General features: G+C 41.2%; 4 protein-coding genes across 10 annotated transcripts; all 4 read left to right on the forward strand.

Moving 5' to 3' along the window:
• Nucleotides 1-147: 147 nt before the first annotated feature.
• LOC105355944 (uncharacterized) lies at nucleotides 148-8061 on the forward strand. 5 transcript variants are annotated; one of them, XM_020710238.2, is made up of 17 exons: nucleotides 148-354; nucleotides 1527-1595; nucleotides 1675-1817; nucleotides 1892-1967; nucleotides 2049-2169; nucleotides 2261-2360; nucleotides 3699-3766; nucleotides 3834-3912; nucleotides 3977-4082; nucleotides 4149-4332; nucleotides 4660-4858; nucleotides 4963-5141; nucleotides 5216-5258; nucleotides 5629-5710; nucleotides 5793-5876; nucleotides 5955-6055; nucleotides 7667-8061. In XM_020710238.2, the coding sequence occupies exons 1-17, from the start codon at nucleotides 299-301 to the stop codon at nucleotides 7768-7770; spliced, it is 1794 nt and encodes a 597-aa protein (XP_020565897.1). In that variant the 5' UTR covers nucleotides 148-298; the 3' UTR covers nucleotides 7771-8061. The 5 variants fall into 5 exon arrangements, with proteins under 5 accessions (XP_020565897.1, XP_020565898.1, XP_078789292.1 ...); XM_020710239.2 differs by having other exon boundaries at nucleotides 3980-4082; XM_078933166.1 differs by having other exon boundaries at nucleotides 2261-2339; nucleotides 3980-4082.
• Nucleotides 8062-8165: 104 nt separating this feature from the next.
• Nucleotides 8166-13997, forward strand: clk2b (CDC-like kinase 2b). 3 transcript variants are annotated; one of them, XM_011485341.4, is made up of 12 exons: nucleotides 8166-8420; nucleotides 8492-8649; nucleotides 9811-9901; nucleotides 9980-10046; nucleotides 10118-10234; nucleotides 10323-10489; nucleotides 11613-11707; nucleotides 12499-12628; nucleotides 12696-12778; nucleotides 12856-12935; nucleotides 13006-13096; nucleotides 13184-13997. In XM_011485341.4, the coding sequence occupies exons 2-12, from the start codon at nucleotides 8584-8586 to the stop codon at nucleotides 13337-13339; spliced, it is 1143 nt and encodes a 380-aa protein (XP_011483643.2). In that variant the 5' UTR covers nucleotides 8166-8420; nucleotides 8492-8583; the 3' UTR covers nucleotides 13340-13997. The 3 variants fall into 3 exon arrangements, with proteins under 3 accessions (XP_011483643.2, XP_078789301.1, XP_011483644.2); XM_078933175.1 differs by having other exon boundaries at nucleotides 8295-8420; nucleotides 8519-8649; nucleotides 9816-9901; XM_011485342.4 differs by having other exon boundaries at nucleotides 8297-8420; nucleotides 8519-8649.
• Nucleotides 13998-17497: 3500 nt separating this feature from the next.
• Nucleotides 17498-21277, forward strand: LOC105355945 (complexin-3-like). The gene is made up of 4 exons (XM_011485345.4): nucleotides 17498-17752; nucleotides 17931-18288; nucleotides 18472-18559; nucleotides 19360-21277. The coding sequence occupies exons 2-4, from the start codon at nucleotides 18059-18061 to the stop codon at nucleotides 19576-19578; spliced, it is 537 nt and encodes a 178-aa protein (XP_011483647.1). The 5' UTR covers nucleotides 17498-17752; nucleotides 17931-18058; the 3' UTR covers nucleotides 19579-21277.
• Nucleotides 21278-21544: 267 nt separating this feature from the next.
• cyp11c1 (cytochrome P450, family 11, subfamily C, polypeptide 1) lies at nucleotides 21545-26306 on the forward strand. Its single transcript, NM_001105100.1, is given in 9 exon segments — nucleotides 21545-21871; nucleotides 21953-22108; nucleotides 22848-23065; nucleotides 23872-24075; nucleotides 24158-24333; nucleotides 24411-24577; nucleotides 24840-24918; nucleotides 25043-25255; nucleotides 26104-26306. Coding segments are annotated over 9 exon segments (1626 nt in total). The 5' UTR covers nucleotides 21545-21569; the 3' UTR covers nucleotides 26215-26306.
• The last annotated feature ends 2 nt before the right edge of the window (nucleotides 26307-26308 follow it).

Raw genomic sequence — 26308 nt, forward strand, 5'->3', positions numbered from 1 at the left:
ATGTCCATCAAGCAATGATTTATAACAAAATTAGAGGTCATATTTCTGTTGTTCGTGATTCCTCTTTTCATGCAGTTTGACTGATCAATGCCCTTTGAATATTCTAATCCAAATGATCCCCTAATAGCTTCAAAATCCCTTCATTCCCATAGGAAGCGTCCATCACTTGTTTGGACTCTGAGCTCCAATCAGCTTCTCTCGCAGAAATAAACAACCCGAACCCAGAACCACAAAGCCTCGCTCGCAATCTGCACGCGCTCACTGACATCTGTGAGAGGTTTCTGTGCATTTTCTCGAAATGTTTTATTATCCAGCGGTTCTGAAGCGTCACTCGGGAAGTTTTTCAACGATTTGGTGAGTAAAAAACAAAAAAACATCTTTATCGACCCGGACACCTTTTTGCGGAGAGCTCGGTGGGTTTTCGGGTGACCGAACAGCCAATCAGAGACGAAAACTCATCAGCTCTTATTGTTTTGGGGAGACTTTTTTTTAAAAGGGATTGAGTATTTTAGACGTAAATATATGTGGTTTAAATAATTAAAATATGCTAAAGTTGTAAAACCCGCGCAGACTAGTGAAATCTTGCTAGCTAACCGCTGCAGGTGCATCGGTTAAAAGGCCTGAGGAGAAACGAGACAAAACAATGTTTCTGAAGTTCTGTTTAAGAAAAACAAAACAGCTTTGAAGATCAAAAGGTCAAGAAAACATCCCAGATCAAAACCATTTTCTTTAAAAAATCCTTGCATTTAAATCTTTTTAAAAAAAAAACGGAAATTAAATTTAACAATGAGTGATATAGTATAGTGGTCAACAGTTTCTCTTGAAATTGCACAATTCCTTTTTTCCTGGGCACTGCAAAGTGCTTCATTTCATTTTTTATACCTAAATTTGATGCCATAAGTAGGGCTGCTATAAAACCGAATCCTTCCTCCGATTTCAGTCACAATTTACGACTCGATTGATTATCTTTTTTCTTTTTTATTATAAGTCATTCTGCAGCTAGTTGTATCTGATTGTGAGAACATATTTTCCTATAACTAATGATCCCGGCTTAATTTTTTAAAAACCTATTTGCCCTCTACGCCTAAATTTGCGTAAACAGTTTGGGTGGAGATGCTGATCGAACAAATCCGAACCGATCCGAACCAGCAGGTGTAAAACATCTGGCAATAGTGATGACAGGAACGGCCTGCAGAGGGCAGTATATAGACATGCCCGCTAAAGTGAAGGGGGGTTTATAAGTAATAAGACAGATATTCTCATCTTGATCATTGACAGTCCTGTAAAGAGATGTATTTTGTACATGTGTGTTAGAAATAGTTTTGTTCATATTTTCTTAGATTAGCTTTGTTAAAATACTCATTCTTCTGTAAAAGGGGAAACTATTTTTTCACTCAAATTAATTATATATTACAATAATATGTGTGTTTGCAGGTTTATAGATGCTGTTTGTGCTGCACAGATTATTAAAATATGTGTTGCCTTCTTGTGAACTCTGTGAGGAACATCCTGTTTTAACATTTCAGGCTGGTTGCCACAAAAGGTATAAAAGTTCCTCGACGGGATTTCCTCAAAGTAAATGTAAAAAGCACCTGGTAGGTGTTCATCAGTGGATTTCCAATTTTCATCGATTATGACTTTGGTGTTGGTAAAAAAAATGGAGTTGTCCTGCAGTGATGACATCATGAACTACGTGCTGGAGCGGGTCCCTCCACCTGCACCGGGCCTGCCAAAGCCCCGCTTCTCGCTCTATCTGTCCTCGCAGCTTCAGTATGGCGTGGTGGTGGTCTACCACCGCCAGTGTGCCATTCTTCTCGGTAAGCAAACATCTCGAAGAAGTTGACACACACACACCTGCTGCTCTTCAGATGACACCCTGTCCCCTGTTCAGAGGAACTTCAGTTCATTGTCACCCAGCTCCTGAAACAAAGAGACACCCAGAAAATCGACTTGCCTGACCACAGCAGGTGAGGTCGTCCGCTTGCGTGCTGGAGCGTCAAAAAAATCACCCGTCTTTCCTGTTGCTGAGCCTCTTTCACGTCTGCCAGACAACCTGTGCTCCTGTCAGACGCCGTGTCTCTAATGGAGGAGACCGAAGGAGCTCTGGATCCTTTATTTGGAGTGATGCACCTTCAGGACCCCATGCCCAGCCCGGGCGCCATAATACAGGTGGAAAAACATGTATTGGAGTTCAGCGACGTAGAGGGGAAAAAAAAGAAAACAATTCAGAAACTAAAGAATGAGCCCCTTTGTTTGTCAGATGACTCGGGATTTTCTGAGAAAAGCTTCCCCTGAGCGTCCAGAGGAAGGGAGTTCATCTGCTTCAGAGCTGGGAGGAGGTACTGCACTCCGTGCTATAGGTGCAAATGTTCAAATTGTTTCAAACCAAAGGCTAAATCCATTTTCAGAGCATCTAAGTTGCTTAATACATCTTCCATGTGTTGATCTATCTATTAATTGAATAAAATCACATAAGATTTAAATTCAATAAATTCAGACCGGTTTTTCAAGTGTTTATTTATCTCCATTTAATGACTATTGCTTTTATTGAAAAGCAGAGATCTAACAAATACCAGAGAATCCCAGAGGCTCTGTATATTTGGTTGGGAAACACTTGTCTGAAGTTTTTCTGGCCTTTCAGTGCTTCAACCTAAATGGATAATTAGAGCCTGAAAGCTTTTTACACTGACAGTGGGGTAATTTTTTGCATTATTTTTACCGGATAAAGAGATGTGGAGTTGATTTTGAAGTGAGGCATTAGCATTTGGAAGCTGTTCAACATTCACTCAAAGCAGCAGCACTCGTGTTCCCTACAGTAATTAAAATATACCCATCAGAGGGATGGATGGGGGAGGGGGGCATTACTGAGATAACAAAACAATTTACTGCTAGCAGAGGCACCCAGAACACCATCTTTGTTGAAAGCACGGCAGTGACACGAACTCCACCTGCTGGTTAAGCACACGTGCTGATGGCAGCATAGACGCAGGTGCTGAGATGTTTCTCTGCTGGGTAAACAAAGAGCACACGATAAAAACAGTCCATTAAAACTAAAGCTCTACAGATGAACGAACGCTCTGGCATCACACAAATTCAATGAGAAGAAGCCACAAACATTCAAACAGGTTTTTCTTCTTTTTCATTTTCCAGAAAATCTATAACGTGGCTTTATCATCAAGATTTGTTTGGTTACGTTTAAACGACTTACTTCTTCAGACTGACAGGGGGAGCTCTAGTGAGGAACAGCTGGGACTTTTATTTTGAAATAATTCACTTTTAGTGCAGAAAGGAAAGAAATTGACTGGGGGTGGGGGGTTCATATTACGGAATCAGGTGACTTCCTTTTAGACCCATGCCTCATAAAGTCCATCCATCTTAACCCGCCGAACCCTTTCGGGGTCACAGGGTGCCGGCCACTGTTGGACAAAGGCAGGGTACAGGGCCACACAATCATACACACACGCATGGTTGGGTTAAGTGATGTTCTTCGAAATAGCACAGGGTTAAGTTGAGGGCAGCATTCAGAGAAAGAGCTATGCATCAGTGGTCAGCCTCTGCATCCTCCTAATAGGGAGTCGATGCAGCAGATTCTGGATTCGATTCCAGCTGGTGGAAATTCTTTAGCGGCTTTGTTCTCTTTGTGTGCTGGCTCTTTTGGGTGTGTGGGTTCATGACACTGTCTGGTCGGGTCTCCACAGCCCTGACCACATCTCCAGAAAGCATCACTCTGAGGGAAGCAGAGCCGGTCACCATCCCTGTCGCGGAGGTACAGCGTAAGGACGCAGAAAAGCCCCGATCTTTAGCCTTCACTGACGAAATCTCTCCTCTGCTAGTTTGAGGGCGAGGACCTCATTGATCACCTTCCAGACACCATTCATCTCCTCCTGGCGGAAACAGGCCACTTTTCAGAAGGTGTGTTGTCAAGAAACAGATTCAGGTTGCTACAGATTTATCAAAAAGTGTTACTTATGATCAGAAGAGATGCCGAGAGAAGAAGGGATCCCAGAAGAGCCGGAGCTTCTCAGAGAAGGAAGAGAGCAGGAGAGAGACAGGACGAAGGAGCTCACCGCATCCACCACTGAGTAAATATCCCCTCTCATGCATGAGAGACGCCTCTGCCAAAAAACCCACCGTCCCACTGCTGTCAGACTGCAGAAGACCACCATCTCCAGTGAAGACGCCATACTGTCGGCCCAGGAAGAGCCAGGTCCTCCTGCAGAAATCCCAGGGCCTCCTGCAGACCAGATGACTCCGCCCTCGGGGCTTGGGCTCCCTACACCTCCCTCTGCTGCAAAAGAACGTGAAGGCCGTCCCGCGAGTCTCAACTTAGAGGTGCAGCGTGTCACAGCTTCTTCTCAACATTTGATTTGAAATGTTAGATGATGTCTGTCTGTCTCCAGGACCTTCAGGACAGTTTGGGACACAACTCAAACTCTTAAACCATCAAAAAAAGTGAAGATTGTTTTTCAGAAGGGAACAAATAAGTAAAGAATTATGGGAAAACTAAAAACAGACTTTGTTTGAATCTGAATTTAATTCAAACTTTTATTTCGGAAGCAGATTTGGTGCAGATTTTGGACGATTGAAACAGAAAAAGCCTTTTTTTTCTCTGTTTGCAAAGCCACAAAGCTCCTCATCTGTGACTTCCCGCTCCACCAGGGTGACCCTGCAGAGGTGGCCGTGAAGAGGAGGAGGAGGAGGCAGCTGGTTTTTTTCGACCCGGAGACGCAGCTCTCCCAGGAGGAGCAGCAGCAGCGCATCGGCAACCCCCTGGTAGAGACCAGACCTCCGCTTCTACTGCCCCCTCCCGCCCACCGGGTCCTCCCCGCCTCCGAGCTCTTCAACAACCCCTGCAACAGTCAGCAACACGCCTCCGGGGGGCGCTCTCACACGTCCCTGTCTTTGAAAGTCGAGCGACGTTTCTGACCGTTTTCCATAACAAAGCACTTTCTGTTTTGGCAGCTTTGCCCCGTGAGGTCGAGTTGCCATGGCGACGGGCTGCAGTGACAACACCTCTGTCGGGTTCGGACCTTCAGGTCGGCGAGCGAGGCCCGGAGTCCACGGACTCTGAGAGGGAGAGAGAGCCTGAGCCGATGCAGGTGGAAGACAGAGAGGAGAGGCTCGAAGTGAGCCCCAGAGAGGTGATGGTTCTTTGTTTCACCGTTTCTGTGACGGGACTGTTGACACGACTCCTCACTCCTGTGTTTCATTGCAGATCCCCAGAGAAATGCTGGAGGCAGAAATGATGGATATTACAGGTAAAGTGCAGGATAGACAGCTATAGACATTTAAATAAAAACTGTTGGAATTCATATTCAAGAAGTCTAAAAAACATAACCCCAAAGTGGATTCGGTTTGATAAGTTAGTTTTTTTTAACTTAGTTAACTTTGTTAAAAATAACTTAGTCAGAAAAATGATCTTCAACAAGATATTACAGCTTTTCTTCTTAAAGTCCCGCTCCGAACATTGTTTGGTCTACTGTTAAATGTTCCCAGTGGTCTTTTAGTAATGATTATGCCATTTTTAACCAAAATCTAAAAAACTGTGTTTGCTTTCTGGGCCATAGTTTCTGCAGAGGGACAGTAGTTCTTTAAAATATAAATCATTGTTTTGGTCTGCATTTGCAGATCCAGAAACGCTGCTGCTGGAGGCCTCCGAGCCAAAGGAGGTGTCTCGAGAGATCTCCCCTGTTCCCTCCGATAAAGAAAGGTGGAAAATGCAAACAAGGAAGAAACAAAAACACTACCCGCTTGGTCCTGTTGAGCTTAAAGACACGCTTTTGTGTTTGCAGTTCCACGGTCTCCAGGTCCGTCTCTCTGCTGCAGGACATCCCAGAGGTGATGGACGAGCTGAGTGACAGAGGAGAGCCTCTTGGGTAATCATCCTCAGTAGATAAGAAATGGGTTTTCCCGTGGACTCTAACATTGACGTGTCCTGATGCATTTGTGTGCAGGTTCCTGCCTGCAGTGGAAGAAGAGCCTGTTCTTTTTCAGTCTCTTTTACCGGCGAATGTGGACCGCAGGACAGTCAGCGGCGTTTTCCAAAGGCTTCTGGGTAAGGCGGCAGTGTGATTTATCCTCCAGGACGTCCCATCACTCCCGCTGAAAACATGTTTATGCTCCTGCATCAGCGCAGCGGGAGGCCCTCTCATTTCTATACGGCCCTTCAGAAATGACATCAGACTGAAAGCACTAAAGTCAGACTTCAAAAAGAACAGATGACATCACGGCCACACGCCCTCTCATGTGGTTTGACGTTGACATTTAAAGCTCCGTGATTTAGAGAACGGAGAGAGAGAAAACGTTACAGACCCTGTCAAACTTCCCAGTTTTATGACTCCACGTCAGAAATAAAGAGATCAAAATGTCACACTGACAAATCCTCTGGGTTTAAAAAGATGATGAAGATCATCCTTCAGGTTTGACGTCCATTTAAGGTGGAATCCATAGCTGTTGAACTCTGACATCACCCAAAAACAGATCAATAATAATGGATGAATTAATAATAATAATAAATCAATAAACATCCTCAAAACTCTGGAAACCAGAAAGTACACGGCGTTATTTAAGTTGTAAAGGTAGACTTTTTTTCCTTGTTCATAAATGTATTTTCTGGTGGAACAGCCTCCCAGAGAAACTCAAACTTCAAAACTCAAACTATAACCTCAAACTCTAGAAATAATTTGATATCTTTAATATTTTTTCGTTCATTTATTTATTTTTTATGTTTTATTTACAGTCATTTTTTGGGACTATCTAAATCTACTTTTAATTCTTACCTGTCCATTAAGGTCTATTTATTCATTTACAGTATATCTGTGCTGACTTTTTCGCATTTAACTCTTTTTAGATTTGGTTTGAACTCCAATGTTTTCCTGAAGGAGATCCTCCACACAGTGACCAGCCCTTCTGGTGGAAGGGTAGTTGCGGTTCGATCAGAGGCCGTCCCACGGTGATGGCTGGCGGTTGCAGGCGTGGACATTTCCCCCAATTTTCATTTCCTCTCATCAGCATCAAGCTACATTTCTACTGTAGCTTCTATTTCTGGGTTGTGGTATGTCAGGAGGGTTCAGGGCGTTCCGTGTGTTTTATCGTTTTGATTTGATTGTTTCAAGTCCGTAAAGAACTTTTATAATTCATAAATAAAGTTAAATTTGTTTTTTACAAAACAGTCAATGGAGAATTTCTCCTTTCTGCAACCTACCTCTAGTGGTCTTTTGAGGAACTGCAGCCTTTGGTGCTTCCTGGTTTAAGCTCTCTGTTTCACTGAAGCGCCACTTTCAGGCCAGTCTTCCTCTTTGCTTTTGCTATCTGACAGCCGACTTGTGTGTTTATTTTGGGTTAAGTTCCCAGCGGTCCAGCTGTTTTTTATTGTTTTTTTTTAAGGAAAGGTTTTGGTTCGCACAGACATGAACCCCTGAATGATGATGTGTTCTCTGTTGTTCCTCTGTAAGGTCATCACATCTTTCCAGAAGTTTCTGGAACTGACTAATCAACCTGTTCTTGAAATTTCAACTAAAAAAACCTAAAAATCTTGTAGCTCTACAGGACGACTCTTCCTCTGGATTTCTACAAAGAAAAGAACTCCTTTTAATTTAAATCCACCGTTTGTTCTCTGACACTGAGTGTCTATTTGATAGTGATGATTGTGTGTTTTTGTTTGCAGAGAACCTGTCAGCCAGAACTATATGGGTGGACCAGAAGCAGCCTTACGGAGACATCTTGATATTTCCTGGTTCCAACTTCCAGGAGATGCAGTCGTCTCTGTAGCCGTCCCACAGTCACATCATCAAACCCCCATGTTCACTATTGGACTCATGAGACCCTCAAACTGCATGTTTGGGACGCCATTTGTTAAGTCACTGAAAAACATGAATGAATGCAGACGTTTTTCACTCGGTACCCTAAGGTTATGTTTTTAGCTTTTGCATCATTCCGTCTTTTTCGAGGGGCCGACAAGCACAAGTTTTTATAGTTCAATTTAAATGTGTTCCTGTCAGTCTTCACTGATGTTCTTTTAAAGAAAACAAACTTTGATCAAATAAAGCAAAAGTTTTCCTTGAGTCGTGTCCATTTTTCGTGGCACACAGTAAGGAGGTGGAGGACAGGTGTAGCAGAGCCTAAGTGGAGGTTTTAAGGAGGTGCAGGGAGGAGAGGAAGTAAGTTGACGGAAACCAAATCTGCCTCCTGCGGCTCACACATCTTGATTCTCCTCTCGGGACTTTCTCATGGGGGTTGTGACCAGAGTTTATTATTAGCACCTGTCTCAGCTCGCGCTCTCCTGTCGGCTCATTTCTATCCGTCTCTGAGTTTGAATCCATTTCTGCTTTCTTTTCCTTTCCTGTCAAGGCGGAAGTTTCTCTTTCGTTCCCAGGTTTGCTGTGCTGGATGTAGTGGAGCTGCTGAAAAGGACACAGCTGGTACTTTTTAGACTTTTTTTCCCCCACTTCTTCTTCTTCACACCATTAATTTAATCATCTGACATCTTTAGCCTCTCATCTTTTTTGCTGCCGTAAAGCAACATCCGTCCATGAACCGCATCTGCACACCAGCTTTTCCACAGCAGATCTGCTTTTCCTAAAAATGGGAAAGAATGAGCTGCTTTCTCTGTTGAAGGGTTTTCTGGACTCTGTTTGCCTCTGTCTGGCTGTGAGTATCACTTCTTTCTGGCTTTCCTACATCAGCTTGGTTTACTCTTAAGCTCCGCCATGTGTTAAGGATACATTCAGTGGTTTTATACTTTATTTTAATACATTTCTTTTTAGGCTTGATGTGTTTATCTAGGTCAGAGTCCATTTTTTTCAATGTATTTAGTGTCAACTGCTTGACATCTCATTTACTTCCCATGCTGAGCTTCTGATATTAATATCAGTGGATGGAAATAGAGCCTCTCCTTCAAAGAAGCCAGAAATCTGTTATTGGCCTCTTTTAGAGCAAGCTCGGGTCACCCTCATCCTCAACCCATCTGCTGACATTTCAGAAATAAAACCAGGAATTCCTATTGTCTAACGTTTTTGAAAAAAAATACCAACCAATTTCAAGGATTTTTGTTGTCATTTTACCACACGGTGAAATGAAATGTGTAACTATAATCCCGGGCCAACCAATCACAGAGAAATAAAAATCTTGGAAGCCCTTTTTACATTTTTGTTTCAAACTGGGAACAATCAATAACTCTGTCAAAATTGCAACAAAATGTTCTAGATTAGCTGTAAAGGTCTTTAAATTTGAGTGACTAATGGAAACCAGTAGATCAGCATCAAAATCAACTTAATTCTTTTCTGCCTAAGATTTGAATTTTTGTTTTCAAAAGAACTATCTAAAAAAAAATCTTCTGAGAGCTTCACTTCTACTATTTATAGCTTCATTAGCTTGACCTTGATGGTGTAGAAGGTCATCTGACTCATTTTGCAAATATGTTTTTATATGCCTGCGAAGGTTCAAGTTCAGTTTTGCTAAATGTAATTTAAATTGTTTGGTGTCAGTCACAGCACATTTATTTGTAGCTTTTAACCAAAAATTGCTCCAATACTTAAGTACGGTGGAGGCACTATTATGGTATAGACCAAGCTGCGCTGACATATCTTGAAACTATTGGAAGGCAGCCAAGCAGAGCTAATCTCAGAATGAAATACGTCAGATTAGTTGTATCTTTCAAGCAGATTTGTTTGCACTGAAGATCTCATTTTTATTTGACAATGCAGTTTATGTGCATCTCTGTGTTCTCGTCCTGTTTTTTGAAGTGCATATGAATAAAAATGTTAGATTGCATGACGTTTTGTCCCTCCTCTGATGGTTTTTTGTCCACAGCGCAGCAGCAGTGAGTCTCTGAGCAGGGATGAGTGGGACGCCAAAAACGGTCACCTGATCTACAGAAGCGGAGATGTCCTGGAGGACAGATGTGGGTTTCAGAACCTTTTGGAAAAAGAACAAAAGAACTCTATTCAGTTTATATTTGATCTTGACTATTTTTCTACAGATGAAATAATCAACACTTTGGGTGAGGGGACCTTCGGGAAAGTGGTGCAGTGTTTGGACCACGGCAGGTAAGCATGTCTTAAAAGTTGAGCCAGTGTGAAAGGTGTGGGGTTTTTGAACACTATATTTAAACCCACAGAGGAGGACGTCAAATTGCCTTGAAGATCATAAAGAACCAAGAAAAATACAGAAATACTGCCAAACTGGAAATCAATGTGTTGGAGAAAATCAGTGAAAAAGACCCACTCCATAAATAGTGAGTCTTCTGTAATTTTGGTAATTAATTTTTACTGAAATCATATTTTTTGTTGCTATAAATTGATGTACTCTTTTTTTTTTACCAGCCACTGTGTACAGATGCTGGAATGGTTCAACTACAACGGCCACATCTGCATCTCCTTTCAGCTGCTGTCTCTCAGCACTTTTGACTTCTTGAAATCAAACAACTTCCTGCCTTATCCACTTCAGCAAATCCGACTCATGGCAGGCCAGATCTGCCGTGCTGTGAGCTGTGAGTGCGGCACACACCACGCTGACTGCAGCACCACCCTTCTTCCACCCCTCTGAAACAGTCGGATCAGTGTCAGGGACGACATGAATAGATCTTTCAAAAGTTACCGTACAGATGGAACAAGAGCAACAAGAGGGTAGCTGAAGTTTAGACACGTCCACAAAAACACATGAGCTATGTTTTTGTTTGGTTTTGATTAAATGCCACATAAGTCAGAGTGAAGTTTACCTATTTAGTTGTTTTAATGCTGTTTTGAGGCTTTAAACTCCTACTTAAAATATAAAGCAAAAACTCTCTAAATCAAAAGTTGTATTGATTCTGGGTTTATGTGTCTTAAATCATTCATTTCGTATATGAAGAATCCATAGTAAAGCTAATGGATGCATGCTGCTGCTTTAGTAGTGTTAAAAAATATTCTCATTACACTGAACCAATTTATCAGTTAAAAGATCCTAAAAAGGTGTGAATATTTTTTAAATGCATCAAATATTTGCAGCCCTATGGTGTCAGATAGTGTTGTGACCATAGCAACAGACTGCGCAATTCCGATTTGCTGCAGTCTGCAAAACACATGCGTTTGCCTCAGAACAGAGCAATAGACCAGCCAAACATTCAATGTTAGAATAAAGAAACACATAATAGAAAAAAGAAAAAAATGTTTGTCCAGACTCGTTAGAAAATGTCACAAAGGCAACTTCAGAGCATCCGTGTTGGTGCAGGCGCTGCGTGTATGTATTGGTTTGTGGTGCACATCTGACTTCGATTACACCCACTGAGGTGTAATCAAGTAGGTGTAATTGCAGCGACTTTATCAGCAGCATTCCCTCTGGCAGCTGGAATGTGCACAGATGGAGACACAGTGAAAAAGCTGCACCGCAGGGAACAATTGAAGTCACTTAAAATTTGGCAGCATCCACAAGGGTGATGAATGTCTACAACGGCACAAACACACTATCTAGGAAACTAGAGCTTAAAGACAGCTGACTGAAGATTTATTGACTGTTTATTTGATGTCCTAAATGTTTATTGTAGCTTGCGACTGAGAGAGAGGAAGGATCACCAGAAGAGGAGCTTGGCTCCCGATGAATTTTCTTTCTTCCCCCCTTTTTTATTCTATCTGCAGTTCTCCATGACAACAAGCTAACTCACACCGACCTGAAGCCTGAGAACATCCTGTTTGTCAACTCCAACTACTCCCTTGTATACAACGCAGAGAAGGTCAGAAATAGCTGCCGGCGCCAAGCCTTTAGGCTAAGAGGAAATTGCCTGATACTGAGTATGCAGGGATTAATGATGAGCAGACTACCTGAAAGATTGCTTTGTGCTTGTCCATTTACATGCAAATGTTCTCTGCAGAACTGGAAGTCACCCACAAGTTTTCTCCTTTTTAGGTCACAACTGTATCCAAAAGAACCTGCAGGCTCTGTGATTTTTTAAACTATTGTTTCCACATTTGTTGATTTTGTGATGTCATTCATGTGCAGTACATTTTTCAAATAGCATGTTGTTTGAGAAACAAAATCTTTAATTCCATTTTCATCAAATGATCTCCTTAATGCTAATGATTACTAAAGGTTAGTTTTTATTTTAAATTATTTTATTGAAACTGCTGTAGAAACAAACATGCCCACTTAGAAAAACAGTGCATCAATTCTCCTGGTTTTTGTCTAAGTACATGCTTTAATAACAATTTTTTACATTTGTAAAATCCCTGAACAAAAACTATTTTTTAGGGTATTAACTTCAAGCTGGAAATGCCCTAATTTTACATAAAGAGTGCAGCAACCAGTCACACAAAACCAGTTAAAAACAAATGTGAAAAACTTTCTTTCCAATATGAAACAGACATTAGCAAAGAAATTAATGTTTCTGCTTGAAAATTTGCAACTTTTGTATGCTTTGCCTTGTTGGAGTGTCGTTAATCTAATGAAGCCACCGTCCAAAACACCAAAAATAAGAATCACAGCATAACAGCCGACGATATCATGCATCTGCTTCTTTCTGTATAGAAGTGCAACGAAAAGAGAATCAATGACACTACAGTAAGGCTGATTGACTTTGGCACGGCCACCTTTGACTATGAACACCACTCGGTTGTTATCTCGACGCGTCACTATCGGGCGCCGGAGGTCATACTGGGTAAGAGAATTTAGAGTAACCACAATTCTTTCTACGTTATCAAAATAACGTCTACCTCCTGCCTCAGAATTGGGATGGAGTCACCCATGTGATGTGTGGAGCATTGGCTGCATCCTCTTCGAGTACTATGAAGGCTTCACCCTGTTCCAGGTCACATCTGGCATCTTCAAGTCCAGCTCGGCTTCAGTGTTGTTGTCTTCAACGCTCATTTTTCTTCCCGCTGACAGACTCACGACAATAAGGAGCATCTGGCCATGATGGAGAGAACACACGGGCCACTTCCTCAAAGAATGATCCAGAGCAGCAGGTATCATCTCTCTCCACCTTGTTTACATAGCACACACTGAAGCTCTGCTCATCAATTTTCCTCTCTTTAGAAAGCAAAAGTATTTCTGTTCTGGTCATCTAGACTGGAATGAGAGCTCTAAAGCTGGACGCTTTGTTAAATCCAAGTGCAAACCACTGAGGGTAGGCAGGTGCATTTATTGAAGCACGTGTTATTTATATAGTTTTATGGTATGAAAAGGGTTTTTCTCTTGTTTCTTGATTTTCTAGCAGTATTTATTATCTCATGGAAGGGAGCATCACCATTTCTTTGACCTCATGGAGAGGATGCTGGAGTACGAGCCTTCAAAGCGCATCTCTCTTCATTCTGCTCTGGAGCATCCCTTCTTCCTGCCTTTGAATCACTCAGGAAAATCTCAGGTGTGAAGGAACCGCTGGGACACCAGTAGAGGACCTTTGGGTTGAGTACGGACGGATACGATGACCACAACGTGTCATGACAAACTCCTGCTTAACCAAACATGGGAATTCATTTCACATGGCAAATACTGTGACTGGTAACAAAAAAACGGGGAATAAACAGCCCTAAAGGTCTTAATTCTAAAATAAAATCAAGAACTGAGAAAAATAAGTGAAATTCTGTCACATTTTTTAGATTTTCTGCAAACATTTAGTCCAAAGCAATGGAAAGAAATGTATTTACTCTCCATGTTTGAGTTATTTTGTTCCATGCTGCGTCATGTGTCTTGATCTTTTTTTTTTTTTACAGTTTTACTGTACAAAAACAAAATTACAAATGAATATGACATTATTAAATTCAAGGAGGTCTCTCTGTCAATAACACAGTTTGTAAATCATCATCCATCAATACTAAATATTGTAGTAAACTCTTAAAGCTAACTACCTGGAGCCGGACACAAAAACTCAGGGATTGTTGTTTCGGTGTGGAAACCTCAACCTTGACAGAAAACAGTTTTATAAGTCTTAACAATACATATGCAAATAGGTGCCTTATTTGAGTATTTCTATGCTTTTTGTTGTCAGTTTTGCATTAACTGTGATGTAATAAATTCACTTTATCAAACACCATGTTTGGAGTTTTTCCTCGATACATCTCCCGAGTCAGTCTCATGTAGGTCACACACACGCTAACTCGCACGCCTCCCTCTTTTGGCGTGTTGATTGAGTGCAGCTCAGAGGAGGGCAAGGTCACAGGGGCAGTTTCTGTAGCCTTGGACAAGAAAAGGGAAGCTAAATATTCAGCATTGAAACCGTTGTTTGTGAGGACAGCTGTGTTTGAAAATGTGTGTAAATATAAACCATTTCATTTGGTTTCTGGATGTGAAAGACAACACATTTCTTAAAAATCAAAATATGAAATGGAATAATTTCTACCTCAAGAGTTCTACCGCTAATGTTTCAGAACATTATTACAGTAAATTTGAATCTATTGAAAAAGTCAAATATAAAAAAATCTTTTAGCATTTTTTTGGTTTTAAACTTTATTGAAATATTTGGGCCAAATTTATTTTGTGATAATCCATGATTGTTTTCACACATTTTCCTAAATAGAGGGTCTGTTTATTTTTATTTTGTGTTCATGTTGTCTTGTTCATTTGCTTAAAGCCTGTTGGATTTCACCCACTAATGTCACACCTGGTTTCTATTAGCAGCCACAGCTGCTTCTTGTCAGCTAACGACCCTCAGTGTTTGAGTCACCAGTCTCTGTCGTCACCTCTTGCTAAAAGACAAGAAACAAACAAAAACGGAAATTTAAAAGGGAAATATGAACTTAATTTTGAAAATATACTCAGATATAATAAACGGGGTTGGCAGATAGGAGCAGAAACCAGGTAAAGCAAATACAGTTTGTGCATTAGAAACACAGTTTTTGTTGTTTTATTGTGAAAGGGTTACTCAGTATTAAAGTCTATTCTGTACCGAAAATTGACGCCGACACTGAAAAGGCTTCAAAGCAGAGTGAAGCTGAGAAAGGTAAAATCCTTAACTCTATTCCTATGATGGCTGAATATATAGTTATCTCAAACTATACATGTTTCATCTTTTTTTTTAAATTCCTTTTAACTTGACTGGATTTCTGTTTGACAACCCAGTAATTTTTCAATGCAACACAGTAACCTGTTACATCAGCAAATTTAATATTTCTTTCATACAAACATGCTGGTCGCTTTGCACAGTGGAAGAAAACACACCTCCAAAACACTTTTCAAATGGTTTGCCTTCAATCAGGCACAGTTTGTATACAGTGGGGCAGAAAGTATTTGTCTGTTACTGATTTCTCACAAAAAAACCTGTGATGTTTGTCAATAAATATACATATGAATTCCTTTACATCAGGGATTTCCTGGATTCTTTTTTACATTCTGGGTCTCACCGTTCAAGTATATCTTTGATGAACATTACAGACCTCTCATCTTCCACAAGCTCACTATAGTGTATTTTCTTGTAAGCACAAGTGATTCTAAACCCCCATCAGGCATGAAAACCCCATCTCTGACCACTGCAGCTGAGTAATGTGAGTGTGCACTAGCATGACTTATGCCATGGGGGTGCTAATCCTTTGACACAGTTATGGAGCATGGACACATCTCCCCTCCGGGGACAGAAACTTAATCTCTCTTAAGTCAGTCGTGAAACTTTAGTGTGAAGATCTGCTTTAGCATTAAGATATAAACAGTTGTTTTGAGGAAGCGATGGGAAACATCGCTCTGTGTGGGAGAACTGTGGGCTTTCATGCAAGGAAGGCGGTTTGGAGCCACTTAAAGGATTCTCAGGTGGATCAGCCTCCAACACGTGACAGAGCATGATCGACACACACTAACACACACATGTTCTCATGCATGAAGAGGCATCCAGCCAACAAATGAACAGGAGCTTCATATGACACTTTCACCCTGGGACGCTCGCAAATGGTTTCAAAAGCCAGTGTTTAGGAATTGAACTTGGTTCATGTCAAGCAATCAAAAAATAAATAAAAGTAAAGAAGACAACAGAATAATACCTCTATTTAGAGACTTGTCAAATTTATAATTGGTCATGAATTGATTGGAAAATATACAAACACAGCCATATATATGCAATGTAAATAATTCCATTACAATTACTCTTGATCATTAATACACACATTATCTTATACATCAGCACATGACACATTGAAACCAATACATATCAAGTTTGTCTAAAGGAGTTTAATTTGCTTGGAAAGGAGTGGGAAGAAATGAATATTTATATGATCCCACATCTTTTATGCTGTACTTACCTTTTTTTTAACCTAATAATCCTGTTCTGAACTATTAATCTGTTATTCATACTGCACAACCAAAAGTGCAGATTATTTAAAAATCTGTAAGTATTATCAAATCAAAGGACAAAGATGAAGTATATTTTATTATTTAGTCTGTTTCAAGTTTGATTTAAAACACTTTTTTTAAACTTTTATATTTAAATCTTGTTGCACGAGCTGCGGAAGCAGCACCGTTTTTGCCAACATTTTCAATCAATGCACTGATCCTAGATCTGTGTTCCTACCGGAAAAATAAAGTAACTTTGATTTGATTTGACGTAGATGAGCTCTCATCTTGGAGTCATCCATTTGGTGCCATACATGAGATATAGAGTGAAAAAACCATCTAGTGACATACTAGTTTTATCTAAAGAGTTATTTAATGCAACTTGTATAAAACATTCCAAGAAAAGGGCTTTTAAATGTCATGTTTTAAACTTCAAAGGTTGTTCTCTGCACAATACATGTTTAAAGCTCCTATATTAAAGCAACATTTCCCAATTCTCTGGTCCCGTGCCAGCCAATGACAAAGAAATAAAATATCAATGTGATTAAAAAAAATTGAGCTAAATAAAATTCAATGCCAAAACATCCACAGTGAGTGTGTTCTTCAAACCCCCATCTATCCCATAAACTAGAGTTATGAGGGATGATTTTATGATGTGTTGTTCTGTGGGAAGTGTGCAGCTTTAGTGTGTCCAAATAGAGGGAGATAAAGGACATCCTACTTTTCAGTTGTCCTCTATTTGTTGTTTTTCTTTTGGAGACACAAAAATACTAACGAAAACAGACGAACGGTAAGTGTAAATTCAAGACTTGTGGAAATAAAACAATTTCAATCTTCCTTTATGCCATCAGGAGCTTGATGCTGACAGTGAACAAGTGTAAAAACAAGAAGTGAAACACTTAAGGACAATTTTCTCTTTCGTTTGGTAATAACTGCTCTGAATCATGGAGACATTTTTTAATGGTGGACTTCATTTTTCTGTAGAGCCTCTCAGTCCGTCTTCCCATCTCCGACGTTGTATGTAAGCCTCTCCACTGAGATGTTTGTTCACTTTGGCATTTCTATGTCTCCCTGTCTGTCCATCGGCAAATACACAGCAGATCAATCACAGACTTTTTTTTAAATGTTTGGAAGAAAAATGAGCAGACCTGTGATCATATTAGTCAACAGGACACCAGCCAGTGCCTTTAAATCTCCATGGCAGACACGTGAGTCATCAGGTGCATTCCCTGCAACAGCTAATGAGATTCCCCACCTTAAATCCTTTAATCTGTATTGAAGAGCAGGGGGGAGGCGAGTCTGAAGTGGTGGAAGTAGAGCGCGAAACCAGAAACAAATTCTGTTCTTCTTTTTCAACCTGGATGCACAGGTGCAGAAAATCATCTGGAGTTTTTCTTTTTTACTTCTGTGGATGACTTTTGTTTGGCACAAGGCTTTGTGGGTGCTCCAAGGGGGGTGGGGAAGGTTAGTTGGCTGCATTTTTCACCAAGATTTGGGGCCAGTGGTCCAGCTGTCATCATCTGCATGGGTGAGTAAACTGTAGAAATGGTTGTGAATGCATCAGCATAAATCAGTCATATCATTAATTTGAGTTAGGCTTTCTTGTAAGCTCTTCATCCCATTCTATTCCATGTTCCTGTTAATGTCGTTGGTGTGTAAGGAGGTGTGTCAGAGCCTTGTCTGACTGCTCTCCTTGTCCTTGGTAGGTCTGGAACAGAGCAAATGTGCGAGGTGATGCATGTGTGAAGGAGAAAGCCATTACATTTCCACCCACCAGCTGCCAAAAAAGTAGAGGTGTGGTTGTTTTCTCGTTCTCCACAATCTGCTTTTTGCCATGGAGTCTGTGGTAAAAAAGTCGCTGAGGGCGCCCATCAGGAAGCTGACCGGCTGCGTGACAGGAGCGAAGGACCGCAGGTTGTGTCCTAAACACAGGAGGAGACAGAGCAGAGGTGGCGGTGGCCGGGGAGGATCTAACAGGTTGGGGAAGACCCCTCCATTCTACTCTGCAAAACCCAGAGATCCCTCAAGCGTTCGCTCCTACCAAGCAGATCTGGACAAAGAGAGGCAAGCAGTCCACCACGTAGAAGTAGATATGCAGCAGAATGAGATGAAATTGAATTAAAACAGAAAATATGCTGCCAATCTTAAAGACTGCTGGTTTGGTGCATTGATGCGTAATGGTTAAAGTCAGTTATGGCAAAGGCTTGAAGTTGTTCACCTCAGGGTGTGATTGTGCTTTGATAACAGAAAACTGCGGGAGACAATGATCGCCCAGAAGAATGCCGAAAGAGCAGCCATGAGATCTCACTTCAGGAGGAAATATCAGCTGTCAGAGGTTTGTGAGGACAACATGGAAGAACAATTGGGATTTAGATTTAAGAAAGCTCTGAGGCCCTGGATTAGGGATGCATCCGGGGTGGACTCTACCTTCAACCAACAGTGGTTAGGATAGGCTCCAGCAACCCTGTGACCCAAAAGGGATTACGCAGGCTTAGAAAATGATGAATGGAAAGCTCTGAGAATTGTTTTTATTAACTTATTTTTATTTTGGAGAGAAAAAAACATTCAATGTAAATGAGAAGTGGACTGAGTGATTCATCTCCCCTTGCATTCCAAACAGAAGAACCTGTTGGCTCCAAAAAGCCATATATCTTTTTTTTTTAACATGTTCTTGCTGATTTTTTTTTTCATTGTACTTTTTCTATAGTGTAAGTTAAAAACTAGCCAATCAGGCACTTCAACAAAAGCGTTGCCCATGACCCCCCCTCTACTTCAAATGTTCAAAACGTCTGACAAATTTTAAATTCAAGTGGTAAAAGTGTGGATGTCCAACAAGCGCACTCCCGATTGGTGAGAGAGGTTGCCGTAGAAACAATTACTCAGATCGACTCGGACCAATCAGTGTTTACTGATGTCATCTGGTTCCAACAAAAAAACACGCTTCTCAATTGACTTCATTTTGTTGTAGCTGCAAGTCAACTATTTTCTGTGGGTGACACCACATTCACTTGGTCCAGTTCTTATTAACAGTCAATGAGAAAAAACATTCCTTTTTTTAACTTTTCAGCAAAGCAAGAAATGCACTTCAATTTTAAATGCAGTCTTTTTTGTCTCGCATTTACTTTCTCAATTCAGGACCCCCAGGATAGAGACCAGCTGAGGTCTGCTGGTGGGAAAGTGTCGCTCCCCAAAGAGCTCTCGAAGATGATTCATCCTGAAACCAAAACCAAGGACGAAGGCTTCAACCTTCTGAGCGCCTTCCAAGGCCTCAGCTTCAGCACTGCAGCGCTCACACAGAGCAAACACGGCAAAAGCCCAACGCCAACAAACGGGGAGTCTTGCAGAATCATGTGATCCACGCCACATGTCCTGAACATGAAAAATGTTTGCTGATTCTACTGGTCACCAGGAACATTTATGTTTTCCTATTATGTGTTCTCAGCCTTTTGAGGTTATGTTGTTCTTAACGTACTGTCCTTTTTTAAATCTAAATATATTTTTAGGTCTGGGGTGTTGTGATTAAAGTCTTGGTCTTACAGCCTAAATTCATTTTTACTCAGCCCCCCTCAGCTAAAAAAATTGTCAGACATGACAAAATAGGAAATAACGAGTTTCACACACAGAAGGAAAAAAAATCTATAAATCAAATAAAATCTTGTCAGATTACTATTTTCACCGAAAGTGAAAAATCAGACTTACACTTTTCAAATTGGTGCTGAAAAGAACAGGAAGTCCTACCAATGATGTTGGAGTTCTCCCTTTTAGTAATTTTTCTCTGTGGTGAAAAACAATATTTTTGGATCTTACATATGCAAGTTAAGATTTATTTTAGACATAGGAAGATGTGCATGAATTAAGTCCTTTGGCAGTTAGGCTTTGGGCCAATGACACCTGTTTGGGACATGAGCTCAAACCATAGACAAACAAACCCAAGAACCTATAGTCAATGATGGTGGTGAAGGGCCAGATCTTGCCAAAGCATCACTTCAGGTGGAGAACTGGGTGGAGGACGGCAGTCAAAACCATCTAGAATGCAGAAAGACAACCATCATGGGATGTCAGGATGACAATATAACTGTGATTGGCTGAGGAGAGGTAGAAATTCAGCAATTGATTTAAAGTGAATTGATTGATTGATGATGCCGTATACAAAGAAGTAACTGGAAGTGAGGTAGATCTTCTTTATTAAAATTCTGCCAAAGCTTCACAGTATTGTTGTCCTAGTAATTTCAACACACGTCAGTGCAGTTCTTTTTTTCAGCTACTTTTTGTTAAATTGTATTGAACTTCTTCTCATTTGTCCTTTAATAATTTTCAGTTCTGTGTTTATCATGGTGTTGTGTGAAGTCTTAATATCTTTGACACAAGTTCTGCTGATTCTCCAACACATGAAATGTAGGATGACCATGTCCTATAATAACGTTTTAATGCAATCTTTTATTTTGTAATGGTTTCATATTTCTTTCACTGCACAACTTATTTCCAGATCAGCCAAAGCCACAGCTGTCCTCCTTTAAAACATCTGCGGAATCCGGTTTTTAGGAGTTTTTCCTTACCGCGAAGGGGGGTCTAAGGGCAGGAATGCCAGTATGGCTTAGTCAGTTTGTTAGTTCATTTTAGTATTTTCCTATTGAACTTTTTGTATTCATGATCATTTTGAGTTCATGTTTTACTTTGAAGCCCATCGAGACGACTGTTGTGATTTTGGGCTATACAAATAAAATTGAATTGAATTGAATTGAACAGTCTAGCCGTTGTTGCTCTTTGTATTGAATGGATCCAACTGAGTGACCTGTGCACACGTAAGGAATTTCAGGGTCGCATGTTCCTTTTTTGAACATCAAAACTCAAGTGAATCAAGTGCTCATTTGATTCATTTGAATACATCAACCTGGGTTGTAAGTTAGCCAAATTTGGCATTGATAGATCTGAACATGCTGTGCATTTTGCAGGTTTGTTGATGTTGGTTTCATAAACGCTTGGCTGAAGGTTTTTACAGTTTCTTTTACACTGTATAAATAATCAATTTAAATAATTATTTGTTGGTTAAAAACTCGTTGATTTAAGTGTCAGTGAATAAAAGATTATTTTTTATTCTTCTTGGACAATATTTTTTTCTGCAAGTGTGTTTGTTCTCTAACTTTGGGGCCCTGTTGTTTTACTCTTGAACTCTGACTCATTGATTCATAAATCTTGTTGTCCTATCAGTTCATCAGTGATAACAAACATCCAAGGCTCTGTTTGAGGTCGGAGGAGGGAAATAATGAGTCCCCAAGAGATAGAATCCAAGTTGCCACAATTTTGGGTAACCTCATCCAACACGAGTCGTTTGGACCATCGGTAGCATGTCCACAGGAGTGGCTGCATGTGTCAGAGCGTCAGGCACTTCTGGGTCCAGATTTTTGGGCCCAGGTCAGCCAAAGGTTCTGTGCACGACTGCAGCAGGGACTGTGGTGGATGGAAAGCTGGAAACAGTGAAAGCTGTTAGAAAAAGGGGTGTGGATGGACGGGTGCGCGGGTTTGAGGAGATCCCTCACACGGGGAGGAACGGGTGGATCAACCTGCTGAAGTTCTGGAGAGAAAATCGCTTCCAGCAGCTCCACTTGCATATGGAGAGGACCTTCAATGCACTTGGGCCCATCTACAGGTAAAACTGTGCTTACAGTGGTCTTTCCAGGATTAATAATTAGGTTTATAATGCTGCCCTTGCATTTCTGTGTGAATAAAGGGAGAAGGTGGGCACTTTAAGCAGCGTGAACATCTTGCTGCCGGCTGACATCAGCGAGATGTTTAAATCAGAAGGGCTGCATCCCCGGCGGATGACTCTGGAGCCATGGGCAACGCATCGAGAGATACGCAACCACCGCAAAGGAGTCTTCCTCAAGTCAGTCGCTTTGAAAAGCTGGTGCTGTGGAAGTTTCTTTGCAACCTAAATTCACTTCTGCGGCCTAAAACGCAACAATTCTCCTGTAAAATATCAGGAAATAATCTTCCCGTGACATAAGTTTATGTCAGGTTTTTGCAGAAAACCAAAGAAAAGTGATACGTCTTTTTTGGGCACTGTACATTGTTAATTACTGCCATCAGTAAAGATCGAGAATTTATGAAGATGGAAAATGAGCTGACATGAAGCTAGGCTGAAAAATTCATTCAAAACACAAAAACAGATTTTTGGTGAGATTACAGGGAGATATATTTAGGGAACAGGGCAATAGTTGTTCCGTTTTTCACATTACAAGTTAGCCTGTTAAAGATGAGACAGGAGATGGGTGTAAGAGTCCAGAAGGTAGAAAAGGGAGGGGGGGGAAAGCCAAATTTCCTTTTTTTGTCAGTCTGCCAAAACAAAATTAAGAAAACTAGCCTGTGAGAGAAGAGACACACTTTTTTTTTACACTCAAAATGAAATACTACTTGTCTTGCTAGAATAAAATTTCACAAAAGACATTGTAAATTTAGAAAGTTTATTCACTACCATGCATCCTTGAAACAAATACCCTTTAAACAAGCTCACGTCCAGAAAATGACAATTTTTGTTCTACAATAAAAATACCTTTTAGTTCTGATAAATATGACAAAGAATCTTTTAGGATAAAAAGGCAAACATATGACTGTTCTCTTCACAGGAACGGAGAAGAATGGAGATCCGACCGTCTCCAGCTCAACAAGGAGGTTATGATGAGTGCAGCTGTGAGGAGGTTTCTTCCCCTCCTAGACGACGTGGCGAAAGACTTCTGTCGATTGCTGGAGGACCGAGTGGAGCGAGAAGGAAGAGGAGCAGAGGAAGCAAAGCGCAGCCTCACCATCGATCCAAGTCCTGACCTCTTCCGCTTTGCGCTGGAAGGTCAGAAGGTCATTTTTATCATGTTTTTGTGCTGTTCATGCACCTGGATATAGTTGCTTACATTGAAACCATTGTGTTTTAATAATCAGTATTCTAAGTCATATCTGCATAATTGTTGACGCAGGCAGTAGCACACCCTTTTCACCACAGGATTTACATATTTATCCAGAAGGAATCCTTTTAAAGTCTTAACAGGAAAAACAAAACAATCTCCTTGCATACATCTATTTCTCTCATTCTTTTCTTTCCAGCTTTCAGTTCCATATATCAATGCCTTCAAGCATTTGTCCTTAAGATGTTGAAGGTGTAGGAGGTCAAAAGAGGAGATGATATTTTAAAAATAGGAATATTCAAAGCAGCTTTGCCTCTCCTTTAATCATGCTCCGTTCTCAAGTGTGAATCCTAGTGTGACTCAGCACTTTGAACACTTCTGTCCAGACGTGAGTATGAAGCTGATGACTGACTCATGTTGCTATGATCTAACTGGATCACAGCAGGCCGGGCGCGGCTCTAAGCCAGATTAGAACTTGGCCCACAAGAAACTCTATCCCATTGGTTCATGTGAGGTTAATAGAACACATGCATGTGTGAGAGTGCCGCGGACCAGGCGGTCAAGGAGACACACAAACCACATGGCAGATGGAGCAAAAACTGAATGTTTGCTGCTGCAGCATGACTCAGAGGCGCCCAAACAGCTCATCATAGTCAAAAAGGCTGTGTTTTGGTTTGTGTGTATCCCTCTGAAGCAAACCGAGACTCAGAATATGTCCTCATGCTCATCCTAACCCTCCTCCCCCTCACTGTAGCCAGTTGCCATGTGCTGTATGGAGAGCGCATTGGCCTCTTCTCCTCATCTCCCTCCCTGGAGTCTCAGAAGTTCATCTGGGCAGTGGAGCGAATGCTAACAACCACCCCTCCACTCCTCTACCTTCCCCCTCGCCTTCTGCTTCGCGTGGGCGCTCCCCTGTGGACTGAGCATGCCACGGCGTGGGATCACATCTTCAGCCATGGTAGAAGAAGAGCAACAACCTTTTGTTCATATGAGTCCGCCTGGTTTCTTGTCATGACCCAGTCTCCCTGTCCTTCTACCAGCGGAGGCGAGGATCCAGAGGGCGTACCAGCGTCTGTCGTCCTCTCAGGGTTCAGGGACTGTGGCAGCTGGAGGCCTCTACGGTGGAGTTCTGGGGCAACTCATGGAGAAGGGGAAGCTATCTCTGGATCTGATCAAAGCGAACATTACTGAGTTGATGGCTGGAGGGGTGGACACGGTGTGTGTCTTAACATTTCTGATGATCCATCTTGTCATGGGTCTGTGCCTCTGAATCACCTTTTATCCTCCCTGTAGACAGCAGTGCCCCTGCAGTTTGGCCTGTTTGAGCTGGGACGCAACCCAGAGGTGCAGGACAGGGTTAGGCAGCAGGTAAAGAGGTCATGGGCACAGGCGGGAGGTGACCCTCAAAAGGCCCTGCAGGGGGCACCACTTTTGAAAGGAACAATCAAAGAAATTCTCAGGTACAGAAATCCCACCTTTCCCTGCAGATGCAGGCACACTTTATTTTTTCTATTTGTAAATGTGCTGGAAAAAATAATGCTGTAGAATTTTTATCTGAAATAACACATTTTAAAGAAACATTTGACCTTAAAGAGCTTGTTGGGAATAAAAGTACTGTATTCTTTCAAAATGGATTTATGCCCACTGCCAGCAGAGTGTGAGGGATCCAGGGAGCTTTTCCTTAAGCACTTCTGTTGATTGATGTGTTTATGGTTTGTACAGGTTATACCCAGTAGGAATCACAGTGCAGCGCTATCCAGTACATGATATTGTTCTCCAGAATTACCACATACCAGCAGGGGTGAGTCTTTAATTTTTATAAAATTCCTTTGTTTAGATGCCGTTGTTTCCTTTACGGTTTTGCGCAGTAGTCTTGCATTCTGACTTCAGGGCTGTAGTTTTAGCTTCTGCTCCTTGTCCCACAGACAATGGTCCAAGCCTGTCTCTATCCGATGGGAAGGAGTTCCCAGGTGTTTGAGGAGCCACTGAACTTTGACCCCGGCCGATGGAGCGTCAGCCGGGAGAAAGGTCAAAGAGGGGAAGTGATGGGCTTTCGCTCGCTCGCCTTTGGGTTTGGAGCGAGGCAGTGTGTCGGCAGGAGGATCGCAGAGAATGAGATGCAGCTTTTGCTGATGCATGTGAGTGACAGCAGACTGTGAGGGAAAGCCAGACAAACATGTGAACCCGAAAGAGGGGCAAATGAAACTTAAAAAACAAAGAGATTAAAGTGAAAGGAAATACTGACAATTTTAAAGTGCATCAAATAACAACACTTTTGCTTTTCTTGTCTTTGTGATATAATGTTGGTCTTCTCTTATTTGAAGTTTTTGTGTCTTTGTAATCCTTCTTCATTGTGTGTTTAGTGTCAGACTGTTGACATTATAAATCTTTGCTTTCTACCAGAATCTCAAAAAAATGACAAAAATGACTAATTTTCCCCTTCATTTCTGATTTTTCATTTCAGAATTCTGACTTTTTTCTTGGAATTTTGACTGTAATCTATATAAAAAAAAGGAATTTTAAGATTAAAGTCAGAATTCGGAGAGGGAAAAATCTGAATTCTGAGATAAAAGTCAGACTTATTTAAAAGTAAATCCTTTTTTTTTTATTGGTCTTTGTGTTTTTTTTTTTCTATGGCATATTATTTTTCTGTGTTATGGTCTTTTTCTGTTAGTTTCATTCTTTTTATTTCCTTTTCTCAGCAACTCCCAGTTTTTTGACAAAACATTTCTTAAACGCTTAGCATTTATGCCCTAACCACAAGGGGGATTGGGTCTGTGACAGACTCTTACTTGGGTGCAAATGGTTGGATAACCAAAGTTTAAAGGGCTAAAAGATTGTAGTTAATTTAGTAAATTAAATATAAATGGCACAAAACTAGATAAGTAATCAAATGGATTTCACAGGTGCATTGAAGTCAGAATAAGAAAGAAAAGAGCAAATTGACTTTTTTCAGTTTAATAACTTATTTTTTCCTCTTTCACAGATCCTGCTGAGGTTCCATTTGAGCGTGCCCTCCTCAGAGGACCTCCAGACCACCGCCACCCTGATCCTGCAACCTAAGACTCCACCACGGATAACCTTCAGCAAACTTTGACACAGACAAGAGTCATCCTCATCACCTGCTGTGTTCAACCACAGCTTCATGTACACAAACTTTCAATAAATTGTGACACTGATAAACACAAACT

Source organism: Oryzias latipes, chromosome 16 (genome assembly GCF_053564925.1).
Source record: "Oryzias latipes strain Hd-rR chromosome 16, Olatipes_Hd-rR_3.1".
NCBI lineage: Eukaryota > Metazoa > Chordata > Actinopteri > Beloniformes > Adrianichthyidae > Oryzias > Oryzias latipes.

Coding starts and splice junctions, on each gene's coding strand:
- LOC105355944 (XM_020710238.2), top strand. CDS start 299: ATGTTTTATTATCCAGCGGTTCTGAAGCGTCACTCGGGAAGTTTTTCA. Junction 5,142..5,215: donor TCGAAGTGAGCCCCAGAGAG/GTGATGGTTCTT, acceptor GTTTCATTGCAG/ATCCCCAGAGAAATGCTGGA. Junction 5,259..5,628: donor AGAAATGATGGATATTACAG/GTAAAGTGCAGG, acceptor CTGCATTTGCAG/ATCCAGAAACGCTGCTGCTG.
- clk2b (XM_011485341.4), top strand. CDS start 8,584: ATGGGAAAGAATGAGCTGCTTTCTCTGTTGAAGGGTTTTCTGGACTCT. Junction 12,936..13,005: donor AGAATGATCCAGAGCAGCAG/GTATCATCTCTC, acceptor TCCTCTCTTTAG/AAAGCAAAAGTATTTCTGTT. Junction 13,097..13,183: donor CCAAGTGCAAACCACTGAGG/GTAGGCAGGTGC, acceptor TTGATTTTCTAG/CAGTATTTATTATCTCATGG.
- LOC105355945 (XM_011485345.4), top strand. CDS start 18,059: ATGGAGTCTGTGGTAAAAAAGTCGCTGAGGGCGCCCATCAGGAAGCTG. Junction 18,289..18,471: donor GCAGATCTGGACAAAGAGAG/GCAAGCAGTCCA, acceptor CTTTGATAACAG/AAAACTGCGGGAGACAATGA. Junction 18,560..19,359: donor GGAAATATCAGCTGTCAGAG/GTTTGTGAGGAC, acceptor TTCTCAATTCAG/GACCCCCAGGATAGAGACCA.